Source organism: Peromyscus californicus, unplaced genomic scaffold, assembly GCF_007827085.1.
Source record: "Peromyscus californicus insignis strain IS unplaced genomic scaffold, ASM782708v3 Scaffold_13__1_contigs__length_99412109, whole genome shotgun sequence".
In the NCBI taxonomy this organism is placed as follows: domain Eukaryota; kingdom Metazoa; phylum Chordata; class Mammalia; order Rodentia; family Cricetidae; genus Peromyscus; species Peromyscus californicus.
This window is the reverse complement of record NW_026294424.1, coordinates 95,342,114-95,357,456: the sequence shown is the minus strand read 5'-3', so window position 1 is coordinate 95,357,456 and position 15,343 is coordinate 95,342,114. Positions and strand designations below refer to the sequence as shown.

General features: G+C 42.0%; 1 protein-coding gene across 1 annotated transcript in view; it reads left to right on the top strand.

Moving 5' to 3' along the window:
• Positions 1–14,939, top strand: part of LOC128108988 (ATP-binding cassette sub-family G member 3-like) — a 48,017-nt gene extending 33,078 nt beyond the window's left edge. Inside the window, exons 12-15 of the mRNA XM_052736011.1 lie at positions 951–1,105; positions 7,414–7,503; positions 8,315–8,400; positions 12,938–14,939. Of these exons, the coding sequence (XP_052591971.1) occupies positions 951–1,105; positions 7,414–7,503; positions 8,315–8,400; positions 12,938–13,091 (485 nt within the window). The 3' untranslated portion in view covers positions 13,092–14,939. The remainder of the gene's footprint in view (positions 1–950; positions 1,106–7,413; positions 7,504–8,314; positions 8,401–12,937) is intronic.
• Positions 14,940–15,343: the final 404 nt, after the last annotated feature.

Sequence of the window (15,343 nt, the reverse complement as noted above, 5' to 3'; positions counted from 1 at the left end):
AGCTGATCTTGTTTCCTCAGACTGGAAGCCTCTGAGTCCTCATCCAAAATGAATCTCAGCTGAACTGCTGCTGGAAGCCTAAAAGCTTAATCAGCCAAAAGCTTAACCAGACAAATGCTTCTAGTTTCTGGTCCTCATGTCTTATATACCTTTCTGCTTTCTACCACCACTCCCTGGGATTAAAGGCTCGCTTTCTGGGATTAAAGGCGTGAGTCACCATGCCTGGCTGTTTCCAATGTGGCCTTGAACTCACAGAGATCCCAGATGGATTTCTGCCTCTGGAATGTTAGGATTAAAGGAGTGAGTGCCACCATTTTCTAGCCTTTGTATCTAGTGGTTGTTCTGTCTCTGACCCCAGATAAATTTATTAGGGTGCACAATATTTTGGGGAACACATTACCACCACACCAATCTAATGGAAGTATTTTCTAAGTTGAGGTTACCACTTCCCATATGACCCTCAGGTTAAATTTACAAAAAAACTAACCGGCATAGTCCTAATTCCAATTTCATTACTAATGCAATTGTAATAAACACAGGGAAATGTGGACATGAACGTGTTCTGTTGATGATTCTCCTGTGAGAGAATGCAGTAAAATTTTGGCCATTTGTGTTGCCTGTGGCTCTCCATGTCAGGATCCCATAAATTGCCCATAATTATGTATAGAGGAGAATAGGTATTATATGGAAAGTTATTTTTGTAGCAAGTATAAAAGACAAGCCACATGATGGAGTTAGAGAGAGGCTCATTTGTTAAGAGCACTTGCTTCTCCTCCAAAGTCCCCAAATTTGTTTCCCAGCACCCACATGATCAGGTAGCAGTTGGAGACCCAGAGAAGTGGGTGGTTTTGAAACTGTTACTAGTCTCAATTGTTATTAAAGTATTATTTGAAATATGTACAGTTCTCTTGACTTAGCAGATCAACTGACCCTACTCTTTTCTTTCTAAGGAGTGAAAACAGATGTGAAGGGTTTCTTCACTATGTTATCTACCATCATGATGTTGGCTTATTCTGCCAGTTCCCTGTCACTGTCAATAGGGGCAGGGGAGATTGCAGCAGATGTATCAACAGTACTTGTGATCATCTACTTTATGTTCATGCTGGTGAGTGTGAATTGTGTTTTCCTAAGAGGAAAATTTTCCTTGTGTTCCTTCTTAAACATGTACATGCTTGACACATCAGTACTTGGGACATGAGGTCTTACACTAAAGCTTATTATGGTCTGTAGGAGAAAAGGCGAAGGATCCTGCTTTTCTCCAAGGCTTTGTGGCTACTACTCTGATGTAAATACTATGATGTAATTAACATGCCCTTTCTAGTCAGCTCTTACCAGACATTTATTGGGATCATATTATAAAACCATAAGAAATTGAAACTTCAAGAAAGTGGTATGATTGGCTGATTCCCCCACAACAAGACAGATTACAGCCTTCCTTTCATGCTGTTGCGAGAGACTTGCCTGCTGTTTTAATTTGATTTATTCAATAGTCTCTAATGGGAAAGCATAGGGCATGATCTATAGTTGGTTGTATTTTACTCTTTACTCTTTGCTCTTTTGGGCACCCATAACCCAGCTCCCATATAAATCACACTGAATCTAATTATTACTTATAAATGCCCAGCCTTTCTTGGAGGCCTCTGAGTCCTCATCCAGAATGGGTCTCAGGTGAACTGCTGCTCAAAAGCCTGAATGCTTAACCAGGCAAAATGCTTAACCAACCAAATGCTTCTAGTTCCTGGTCTTCAAGCCTTATATATCTTTCTGCTATCTGCCATCACTCCCTGGGATTAAAGGCTCACTTCTTGGGATTAAAGGGATGTGTCACCATGCCTGGCTGTTTCCAATGTGGCCTTGAACTCACAGAGATCGCAGATGGATTTCTGCCTCTGGAATGTTAGGATTAAAGGTGTGAGTGCCACCATTTTCTAGCCTTTGTATCTAGTGGCTGTTCCTGTTCTCTGACACCAGATAGGTTTATTAGGTACACAATATTTTGGGGAACACAATACCACCACACTTCTCTCTTTTTGTCTAAAATTTAAAAAAAGCTTATAACTAATACAAGAAAAATTGTATCCTATAAGTATATACATTATACACAGTCAAGATTACATTAACAATGTCTAGTCCATTAACATTTGACAGATTCAGAAAAAAACTCCATTATATATATTAAGAATGTCCAGTCCAGTCCAGTAACATCTGATAAACTCAGACAAAAAATTTTTCCTTACTTATCCTATTTAAAACAAGTAATTCCTTTTTAAAAGTTTTTTTCTTCTCATAATAGATTCAGTAATCTACCTTTTGTCATTTTTATATCTTCCTCTTTTTCTTCAGTGTAGATCCAGTGATCTACCCATTTATCCTATTATTTCTTTATCTTTTTTCTCAGAGTAGATTCAATGATCTACTTCATAGCTATATTCTCTTTTTTCTTTTTCTTTCTTTCTTTTTTTTAAACAAAAGCTCTGAATCTAATCTCCTTGTTCAGCTTTTTTTCTGACCACTAACAATCAACAACTTGTAACCAACCATTGTAAACAATGACAATATCCATAACTCATTAAACGACCAAAAACTACCCACCCCACTTCTTGGGAATGTGGGTGTCTTTTTCTTAAAATTACTTCCTGCTTTCTGGGGGTGAAGACATCTTTAGGGAATCCTGAAAAGAAAATTTTTGGGTTAATTGTCAAGTCCTGTATCATTTGTCCTGTCCAGTCGCTGCAAAATGAGAAAGTGCAGGGCTTGTTTCAAGTCCTTGTTCAAGTAGTCTGTCAGGCTGGATCATCTCAGCTAGTCATCTCAAAATTGTCCTGACCAGTTTGTAGTCCAAAGTCGATTTTTCCTTGGTGTTAATTAGCTTAATGGTTTTATCATAGTCCATATGGAATCATCATTGTGGGATCCTGTCTTCCTTTTGAAGATTTCAAAGTTGCTGTTAGGCATGGTCATGGTTCCCTGAAGATTTTTTTTGTGTGTGTGTGTGCCTCCTCTGTGGTTTGGAGCAATCACAGACTGATAAATGTCTGTCTCTTGAAACCATGAATGTTTTTCCCTGGAAGAGAATATCTTTATGGCAATTTCTCCCCACCATTTGTCTTGCCAAACTTTTCCAAACTGACCTTTGCAGATGCTTTCTGGTATCACAATGGTCCAGGCAATTCTTCTCTGAACAAGCAGCGGTAAACTCCTCATCCCAGGTAGCAGCATCACCGCAGTCACCAACACAATGAGAAGAAGCCAGCATTTCGGAGCAGCAGCCACTGCCTCCATGGTCCCACCACTGTTTGTGGCTTGGCTCCGGCTGAAGCTTCTCCTAGGTTGGCCTCAAACTCGGGATCCTCCTGCCTCTGCCTTCTTCAGTAAATCCAACCAGCGTGCTCCACCACAACCAGCCGAGTGTAGCTCGGGTCTGAACTGGGGTCCGCAAGGCCACAGGCAAGAGGCTTTTCATGAATTCGTACCACGAATGTTGGGCGCCAGATGTAGCAGGAATCTTAGCGAGTCTTATTAATAAAACAAACCCAGAGCCAAGTACTGAGGTGAAGCTGAGAGAGACAGAACAGGCCACAGCCACCTCACCTGGCCAGATCCTCAGCTGGTCTTGTTTCCTCAGACTGGAGGCCTCTGAGTCCTCATCCAGAATGGGTCCCAGGTGAACTGCTGCTCAAAAGCCTGAATGCTTAACCAGGCCAAATGCTTAACCAGGCCAAATGCTTAACCAGCCAAATGCTTCTAGTTCCTGGTCTTCACGCCTTATATATCTTTCTGCTATCTGCCAGATTAAAGGGATTAAAGGCTCACTTCTTGGGATTAAAGGCATGTGTCACCATGCCTGGCTGTTTCCAGTGTGGCTTTGAACTCACAGAGATCAAGAGGGATTTCTGCCTTTGGAATGCTAGGATTAAAGGTGTGAGTGCCACCATTTCCTAGCCTTTGTATCTAGTGGCTGTTCTGTCTCTGACCCCAGATAAGTTTATTAGGGTACACAATATTTTGGGGAACACAATATCACCACAGCCTGGACTGTAAGTGAGTTTCTTTAAAAGTAGTTTTGGCAATCTGTAGCAGGAATCTTAAAAGTTCTTAATAAAATCAAACCCGAGGCCAGTTATTGGGGTGAACTCTGGAAGAGCAGAGAGACAGAACAAGCCACAGCTAACCTCACCTGGCCAACTTCTCAGCTGATCTTGTTTCCTCAGAATGGAAGCCTCTGTGTCCTCATATCCCAATGGCTCTCAGCTGAACTATGCTGCTCAAAACCTAAAAGCTTAACCAGCCAAATGCTTCTAGTTCCTGGTCCTCACGCCTTATACACCTTTCTGCTTTCTGCCATCACTCCCTGGGATTAAAGGCTGACTTCTTGGGATTAAAGGCATGTGTCACCATGCCTGGCTGTTTCCAATGTGACCTTGAACTCACAGAGATCCCAGATGGATTTCTGCCTCTGGAATGTTAGGATTAAAGGTGTGAGTGCCACCATTTTCTAGCCTTTGTATCTAGTGGCTGTTCCTGTTCTCTGACCCCAGATAAGTTTATTAGGGTGCACAATATTTTGGGGAACACAATACCACCACATTTCCCCTCTTTTTGTCTAAAATTTTTTAAAAAAGCTTATAACTAATACAAGAAAAATTGTATCCTATAAGTATATACAATATACACAGTCAAGATTACATTAACGATGTCTAGTCCATTAACATTTGACAGATTCAGATAAAAACTCCATTAATATATAACAATGTCCAGTCCAGTAACATTTTATAAATAAGATAAAAAAATTTTTCATTACTTATCTTATTTAAAACAAGTAATTCCTTTTTAAAAGTATTTTTTCTTTTCATAATAGATTCAATAATCTACCTTTGTAATTTTTATATCTTCCTCTTTTTCTTTTGAGAGCAGATTTAATTATCTACCCATTTATCTTATTTCTTTATCTTTTTCTCAGGGTAGATTCAGTGATCTACCTCATATCTATATTTTCTTTTTTCTTTTTTTTTTTAAACAAAAGCTCTGAATATAATCTCCTTGTTCAGCTTTTTTCCTGACCACTAACAATTAACAACTTGTAACCAACCATTGTAAACAATGACAATATCCATAACTCATTAAACAACCAAAAACCTCCCACCCCACTTCTTGGGAATGTGGGTGTCTTTTTCTTAAAATTACTTCCTGCTTTCTGGGGGTGAAGACATCTTTAGGGAATCCTGAAAAGAAAATTTTTGGGTTAATTGTCAAGTCCTGTATCATTTGTCCTGTCCAGTCGCTGCAAAATGAGAAAGTGCAGGGCTTGTTTCAAGTCCTTGTTCAAGTAGTCTGTCAGGCTGGATCATCTCAGCTAGTCATCTCGAAATTGTCCTGAGTAGCAATCTGGTTTTTAGACCTAAAAACCTGTAACATTCTTGGATGCTCTTGTTGGGGTATGGTGGTATTTCCACTTCCCTCATTGCTGGGGTGCTGGACTCTGAGGGCAAGGAGCAGTAGACAGTCGTGGCACTTGTGGACAAGTCATTCTGTAGGAGATTGGCTCTATTGCCATCCCAGAACAAGGACCCCATAGCACATAGAAAAGAACAAGGCCAAGGAACCATGTCAAGGAGTTCTGCCCATTGTTGGTTTTGGTTCTTCTAGTTCAGGGGGTAGAAGGGAAGTCTAGTCACCTACCAGAGCCCAGAATTACCTGAGCATTGTTATAGAAGATTTTAGAAAATGAAATGCAGTTTACAGTGACTCCAGTGCATTGGGTGGAGGGTTAAAGAGGATTGAATGTGTAAATATAAATAAGGTGGACAAAGCCTGTGTGACTCTTACCCTTTTCCCTTCTTACCTGTGATTATATATTTAAGGGGGAGAATATACATTCACAACACAGTAAGTTTATCCTAGAGAGTATAAAGCTGGAAATTTCAAAGGGAGTGCATGAGATATTATCATGATAAACTGTCTCCTGGAAGTCTCCCTACATTCTGTGAAATAGATTGGCCTTTGTTGGGTTAGGAATCCAGATGAAATTCCACAAATACCAAAGAAACAAGTAAACAAATAAAAGAAAACTTTAATATACACTGGTAGGAATACATGCCTCCTCAGACATATAAAGGCCTCCTCCCTTCCCCATGCTGCTGCTGGTATGATGAAGACTCTCTTAGAGTAACTCAGAACTAAAGAGATTTGTTTAAGATTAAAATAGCTTTCAGAAAGGGCTGGGGGCCTCTCTCCACATGAATGTTACATGCGTCTCCTGTCTTAGGGAGTCCACAGGCATTCCCACCAGGGAAACTAAAATCAGTTTCTTATCAATTGTGTTGAGGATCTCTCCTCCACTTTACTTTCTCTTAGTTTACAAAGTTTTCACCAGACTCCTCTGCCAAATTTTCCAGCCCATGGTTTCCTGCTTGGGGAACACATGCTGCTAAAAATCTGAAAAACAAAACAAAACAGAAAGCAAATTGAAAGAGACCTGGGAGGCCCCTTCCTGTGACATTAAATGAGAGCACAGTCCAGCAGGTTGAAGAGGTGGGACACTTTACACCCAAGAGAAAGGCTGCTGACATCATTGCCCAGGGGAAATGGACAAGCTCAGCACAAGGAAAATCATTAAAATTAAGATTTGAAAGTCTCATTTATTATTTTTTAATGATAATAAAAACTTGTTAATGTAACTACAACAGTTTTTCTGTTGAAAGTTCAATTTGATGAGTGTCCCCTTCCCCTGACTCCCATCTACCCCCTCCCCATCCACTTCTCCCATGGGCTTGAAGAAAGCATGGCATATCAAGTTGAGGTAGGGCCAAGCTCCTCCCTAGAGACATTTCTTGATTCTTGAGGTTCCCCACTATCCAGTGAATTTAGCTTGTGTCAAGTTGATATAAAATGAGCCAAGACAGTGTTCTTCTAGCATGTGTTCTTAGATGGCAGCAGTTTTATTAGAATAGTCACTACATTTGGCCTGTCATATTGTCAAAGATTCAACCAATCATATATTGAAAATATATGAAACAAATGATTCTTGTGCTCTGAATGTCGCCATCCCATGAATTATACAGTATAAACTATATTGTTACCTAAATTAGATATTATAAGGAATTGAAAGAGGATTTTAAATACGTAGTATGGCTGTATTTGAAGTTATGTTCATAGGTTGTATGCCATTTTAAAGATAATTTAATATCTGTAGGGTCTGGCTCCTGCAGAGTTGGGTGGCAGGCCCTTCTTTTAAAAAGCCTTGGATTGCAAAAAAAAATGAAGAATTATGCTTAGAGTTTACTGAAAGAATGTTTTAAAGAGCTGGTCTGAGCAGAAATGGTCAGAAGGATGAAGGGGTCTTAAAGAGTGAGGATCTTATCTAGAATTCTTAGTCAATAGACTGGTTCTAATTCATGGTTTTGTTCTTCATAGTTTTTCTCAGGTATGTCACTATATTTAGAAAGCTTATTACCTGGGCTCTCATGGATTCAGTACTTCAACATTCCTCATTATGGATTTACAGTAAGTTGTCCTGTCTGTCACTGTCCTTGGGGTCTCCAACTGTAGCAACTGAAATGAATCCCAACCAAGTCCTTTCCCCAGCTGTAATCTCTAACCAGCAGCTGCCCAGGATTTTCCTTCCAGGAGCAAAAGATGAGAACTTTCCTGTTAATTCTGGCCAAAGGTCAGTGAGTCATCTGGGGTTTTCCCCAGTCACATGTTATTTAAAGGAAATAAAGAGTGAGAAAAATCCCAGAGTAAAGAGGAAAGATAGATGGTATGATGAAAAGCATACAGTTGTGATTCTACTCAATAAGAAAATAATGAAGGATCATGGATAAAGATATATAATTTATATCAGGAAATTAAAAGAAATAGAAGCCATGTGATATCCATAGCCATATTGGCTTTGTCCAGCTTTCTCTGCAGTAAAGTGTGTCTTAACAGATTTTCTTACCTCCATAATCTCAACCGGTTTTGATGAAAAGAAGCAAGAAATATTGTTACTATAAATCAATAGTATTGTTTTAATTACAGTGTATATATGGTTATGGACTGGGCAGAGAAGGAGGTGCCTGAGGTAATCTAGTTAGAGAGTTCACCTCTTAGTAGTTGGGAGGCATCATTTCAATCCTAAGCCTCCTGAGTGTGAGGGAGGGGCACTGCTTTGCTGGGCAGACTGAACTCGGTGAGAGTTTGTTCATTTAATTTTTTTTTTTTTTTTGCAAATTACAGTCAAGATTGAATTACAATTTATAGTTGTATTTATTTTTTTGGAAACTTTTGGAAATGTTAAACTATTTGCCTTTCCCTGTTCCTGTTTGTGTTACAGGCTTTGCTGCACAATGAATTCCTGGGACAAAACTTCTGTACAGAACATAACACAGCAGAAGTCAGTAGATGTCAGAACTACGTAATGTAAGCTTGAGTTCAGTGTCATAATGGGGACAGAGAATGCTCCTAGACTTGGAAGGAAAACCCATACTTTCAGGATTAGCACTCTGTCCTCTCCTGGTTCCCCAGAGAGAATCACTGTAACCAATGCACACATGGATGTGTTTTGACCTACTGCTCTATGGTTTAGAATGTGCAGAAAGGGTTTTTGGGGGCTTTTAAAAATGGTTTTGGTGTCTTGATTGTGGATTTGAGTTCCTTGTTTCAGAACATCTGAGTTTGACCTAGGCTGCTCTGATAGTTAACAAGGGCATATAGTTTCTACATGTATAGACTATGGTACCTGTGAGCAGAGCCCAAGAACATCAGGGCAGCAAGGACCAAAAGAATTGAGCTTTGCCTGCCAGCATGCAGGGCCTTCCCTATGCCTCACACTCTAGAGGACTTCAAGAAATCAAAGGGGTGTGTGTGTGTATGTTTGTGTGTGTGTGTGTGTGTGTGTGTGTGTGTGTGTGTGTGTGTGTGTGTGTGTATGTGTAAAATGTCCTACCAGAGGATATGTCCTACAATGAAAAAAAACACATATTTCAGTATATTGAGAAGGAAATGTCATTTTTGTTTAATACCATTAAAATAGAAACAAAAAATTTTTAATAAAATTAAAGCGTGTTATTTTAAAGTTACAATATCTTCCCTTTCTACGATTGCTCTCATTGATCTGATTTTGATCTATAAATGAGATAGGAACATGCTGATGTGTTAAACTCCCATGGATGTACAAAATGATAATGAATAGTAGTAACCCAAATTATGTTTGAATTACTGATAAGAAAACAACTATGGGGGGATATCTTATTTCTCATATCTCCTCTCTCCTGGTGTGGTGTGTCATCCTTCTAAAACAAATTTCTTACCAGTTTCTTGTCAGAAGGATGGGGATGGGTAAATGAAACCAGGGACAGGCCAAAAACGGACCTCATACTCACAAAAGGATTGTCTTCACAAAAAGAGGAAGAAGAAATCTGCCCCTGTTACATCCTAAGAGATACAAGAAAACGGATATACACCGGGATGGAGACACAGGGATAGAGACACAGGGATGGAGACACACAGAGAATGAGACACACAGGGATGAAGAAACAGGGATGGAGACACACAGAGATGGAGACACACAGGGGTGGAGACACACAGAGATGGAGACACACAGAGATGGAGGCACACAGGGATGGAGACACACAGAGATGGAGACACACAGGGATGGAGACACACAGAGATGGAGACACACAGGGATGGAGACACACAGAGATGGAGACACACAGGGATGGAGACACACAGGGATGGAGACACACAGGGATGGAGACACACAGAGATGGAGATACACAGGGATGGAGACACACAGGGATGGAGACACACAGAGATGGAGACACAGGGATGGAGACACACAGAGATGGAGACACACAGAGATGGAGACACACAGGGATGGAGACACACAGGGATGGGGACACACAGGGATGGAGACACAGGGATGGAGACACACAGAGATGGAGACACAGGGATGGAGACACACAGAGATGGAGACACACAGAGATGGAGACACACAGGGATGGAGACACACAGGGATGGGGACACACAGGGATGGAGACACAGGGATGGAGACACACAGAGATGGAGACACAGGGATGGAGACACACAGAGATGGAGACACACAGAGATGGAGACACACAGAGATGGAGACACACAGGGATGGAGACACACAGGGATGGAGACACACAGGGGTGGAGACACACAGAGAATGAGACACACAGGGATGGAGACACAGGGATGGGGACACACAGGGGTGGAGACACACAGGGATGGAGACACACAGAGATGGAGACACAGGGATGGAGACACACAGAGATGGAGACACACAGAGATGGAGACACACAGGGATGGAGACACACAGAGATGGAGACACAGGGATGGAGACACACAGAGATGGAGACACACAGAGATGGAGACACACAGGGATGGAGACACACAGGGATGGAGACACACAGGGATGGAGACACACAGAGATGGAGATACACAGGGATGGAGACACACAGGGATGGAGACACACAGAGATGGAGACACAGGGATGGAGACACACAGAGATGGAGACACACAGAGATGGAGACACACAGGGATGGAGACACACAGGGATGGGGACACACAGGGATGGAGACACAGGAATGGAGACACACAGAGATGGAGACACAGGGATGGAGACACACAGAGATGGAGACACACAGAGATGGAGACACACAGAGATGGAGACACACAGGGATGGAGACACACAGGGATGGAGACACACAGGGGTGGAGACACACAGGGATGGAGACACACAGGGATGGAGACACACAGGGATGGAGATACACAGAGATGGAGACACAGGGATGGAGACACACAGGGATGGAAGCACACAGAGATGGAGACACACAGAGATGGAGACACACAGGGGTGGAGACACACAGGGATGGAGACACACAGAGATGGAGACACACAGGGATGGAGACACACAGGGGTGGAGACACACAGGGATGGAGACACACAGAGATGGAGACACACAGGGGTGGAGACACACAGGGATGGAGACACACAGGGATGGAGACACAGGGATGGAGACACACAGAGATGGAGACACAGGGATGGAGACATACAGAGATGGAGACACACAGAGATGGAGACACACAGAGATGGACACACAGGGATGGAGACACACAGGGATGGAGACACACAGGGATGGAGACACACAGAGATGGAGACACAGGGATGGAGACACACAGGGATAGAGACACACAGAGATGGAGACACACAGAGATGGAGACACACAGGGATGGAGACACACAGGGATGGAGACACAGGGATGGAGACACACAGAGATGGAGATACACAGGGATGGAGACACACAGAGATGGAGACACACAGGGATGGAGACACACAGGGATGGAGACACACAGGGATGGAGACACACAGAGATGGAGACACACAGGGATGGAGACACATAGGGATGGAGACACACAGGGATGGAGACACACAGAGATGGAGACACACAGGGATGGAGACACACAGGGATGGAGACACACAGAGATGGAGATACACCGGGATGGAGACACACAGAGATGGAGACACACAGAGATGGAGACACACAGGGATGGAGACACACAGGGATGGAGACACAGGGATGGAGACACACAGAGATGGAGATACACAGGGATGGAGACACACAGGGATGGAGACACACAGAGATGGAGACACACAGGGATGGAGACACACAGGGATGGAGACACACAGAGATGGAGACACACAGGGATGGAGACACACAGGGATGGAGACACAGAGGGATGGAGACACACAGGGGTGGAGACACACAGGGATGGAGACACACAGAGATGGAGACACACAGGGATGGAGACACACAGGGATGGAGACACACAGGGATGGAGACACACAGAGATGGAGACACACAGGGATGGAGACACACAGGGATGGAGACACACAGGGATGGAGACACACAGAGATGGAGACACACAGGGATGGAGACACACAGGGATGGAGACACACAGAGATGGAGACACACAGGGATGGAGACACACAGGGATGGAGACACAGAGGGATGGAGACACACAGGGGTGGAGACACACAGGGATGGAGACACACAGAGATGGAGACACAGGGATGGAGACACACAGAGATGGAGACACACAGGGATGGAGACACACAGAGATGGAGACACACAGGGATGGAGACACACAGAGATGGAGACACACAGGGATGGAGACACACGGGGATGGAAGCACACAGGTAGTAATTGTATATTCAAAACTTTTAGCAGCAGCTGCTTTTCTAACCTGTGTCAGGGCCCCTGCTGTGCTCCAGCTGCTACCCAGGCTCTGTCTGTAGCCATGGGCTGCTGGGGATGTTCCATAGCTGAGCATCTGTGGTTGTCATGCTCCCTTAGTAGAAGAACTGACAGGAATTGACTGACTCCTTTCAGAAACCCTTAGTCTCCTCTGGTCCTCGGTCTAGAATTTGATGCTGTGTTTTTTGCATGACTGTCTACTGAGTCAGCAGAACTGCACAGAGCTTTGATCTCTTAGAGTGTCTGTGTGTCATTAGGAAGCTGAGGTTTTCCACTTCAGGAGAAAGAAGTCCTTTATCCATGCCTTTGCCCTTTGAGGAGAAGGCAGCATTGTAGATTTAGAAATGGATGACATAGTGAAGACTACAAAGTTGGATCTTAGTGTGACTCTCTAAACTTAGCCTACTTTACTGAGCCTACTTCCTCTATGCTTTTAAAAAGATGTGATAGCTATGCTTCTTTGTATGATTTTTTTTTTGAAATTAACAAAGTGATCTGATACAAGTAAGTTAGATTGACATAATATATAACAAAATTGTAAGTACATCATTAGTACTACCAATTAAATATAAAGAAGAAATTTTTAATGATGTGTTGAAACTATGAGTTTTTAAAAGGAAGCAACAGTGAATGTACTGAATAAACTTTGACATTATTTGTGTGTATGTTGAATTACAGATGCACTGGTGAAGAATTCTTGATGAACAACGGCATCGATCGCTCATCTTGGGGCTTCTGGAAGAATCATGTGGCCTTAGCTTGTATAATGATTATCTTCTTATCAATTACCTATGTGCGATTATTACCTCTTAAGAAAAAGAGGCATTTTTAAATCTCTCTTCCACTTTCTTTGAATTAATCTGACATTTAAAAAAGTCAAAACTTTTCTGGTGGCCATGTCAGTGGAGCATCAGCGAGCACTTGAATTCAGGAGTTTGGCCCACCAGAATATAAGGCAATTATGGGTGAATCTTGGATAGACAAGGCCCCAGAACTTGGGCTCCAGCATGGATCTTGCTATTGCTGTGCCTTTGCATCTTACTCTTGTAGCTGGCATGGTGTGAATGGGGGTGCGGGATCCTCACTGCCTTTAATGTAATGTGATTATCTCATGGAAACATCCTGTTCTACTGGGCATTTCAAATGTGGATTATTATGAAGTTGATTTCTAATTAAGCTGTACTGTTTAACTGAAGTAATGATTTTATGCAACAATAATGGTAGTTTAAATAGAATTTTGATGATTAAGAGTTTTTAACACATGTAGTAAGGGATTATGATAGAGGTTATTTTAGTGGGAAAATTAATATAGGTAAACAAGGATATAGTGTTGTCCCCGCCCCTGATAAAGCAGGGGCTGCATAGGATAGAAAATAGGACCGAGGAAGGGTCATCAGCTGGGACTTAGGAGTTTCTCTTGAGGAGCCTATAGACTGTGGTTTAGGTTAATTAATGATTAAGGAAAACAATCGAGTTGGAGGAATTAGCTCAAGATCTTTTCAATATTGGGAAATGTGTTTATGGATTTTGGTGTGCATCATAGCTAAAACAAAGCTTTAAATAATACTTCATGTAACTAGAAAACAAAGAATTTTATGGTTAGTTAAGATAATTCTGTAAACTCTAAAATGTGAAAAGTGAAACTAGTTATCTGTTTTTCTGGCAATTAGAAAAACTACTGTCTCTGTTAAGAGTTATGGCTGAATTCTAGAAGATAAATGTTTAACTGTATGTGGGTGCTTGGGGATAATTTGCTTTTCAGTTGTAATACATAAAATGTTTATTCATGTAAGGGAAATGGGAAACATGCTTTTTTTTTTTTACTTTTATTCATTGTAATCATTCACTTAAAACATAGAATGTAACCACATCTTAATTTTTATATTGCTTGAAAGATTCTTCCGGGGTTTATAAGCTGTAAGGGAAGAAATAATGAAGTTAGAAGGAGGACATCAAGAAACAGTGAAAAGGAAGTCATCAGGAAGTAGTGAGGAGGAAGTCATCAGGAAGGAGTGAGAAGGAAGTCATCAGGAAGGAGTGAGAAGGAAGTCATCAGGAAGTAGTGAGAAGGAAGTCATCAGGAAGTAGTGAGAAGGAAGACATCAGGAAGGAGTGAGAAGGAAGTCATCAGGAAGTAGTGAGAAGGAAGTCATCAGAAAGCTGTGAGAAGGAAGTCATCAGGAAGTAGTGAGAAGGAAGTCATCAGGAAGCAGTGAGAAGGAAGTCATCAGGAAGTAGTGAGAAGGAAGTCATCAGGAAGTAGTGAGAAGGAAGTCATCAGGAAGTAGTGAGAAGGAAGTCATCAGGAAGCAGTGAGAAGGAAGTCATCAGGAAGTAGTGAGAAGGAAGTCATCAGGAAGTAGTGAGAAGGAAGTCATCAGGAAGCAGTGAGAAGGAAGTCATCAGGAAGTAGTGAGAAGGAAGTCATCAGGAAGTAGTGAGAAGGAAGACATCAGGGAAAAGAAAGAAGGGAAACGTCAGGGTAGAAGAACAGAACAGAAAAAGGATAGAGTAGAACAAGCAATGGAAACAATAATAAAATGAAGAACTAAGCTTTGACCCTCAGAAAAGTCCTAACGTGTCTGTTTGTCTGTCTGTCCGTTAGTTCACCTGCTCTGCATTTCCTCTTCAGTTTCTCTAACCTGCTGAAGACTTGCCACCCATCAACATCCTTGGTGAGAACCTGACATGTTGGAAATGTGTGTGTGTGTGTGTGTGTGTGTGTGTGTGTGTGTGTGTGTTAACTTCTACTCCTCCAGACAGAAAAGTCAATGGGGTGATTAGTCCTTCTACTCCGTGGCTCGCCTTCAATTCCTCTCATGCTAAAGGCTGGTTTCTATAGCAGCAAAAACTTTTTTTCCCTGTAAATCCAGTCAAAAACCCAGCAACTAGGGTTTTATGTTCTATGGTGGAAATATTCTACAGTTGCTTAAAGATATGTGATTACAAACTGTCTTCTAAGTATTTATATTTATATTCATGGACAAATGCTACAACCAGCTTTACCCAGAAATGATTCCCACTGTAATGAACTGTGGTGAATACAGAGACTCACGGCTGCTCCAGGTACCAGAGTGAGTGACA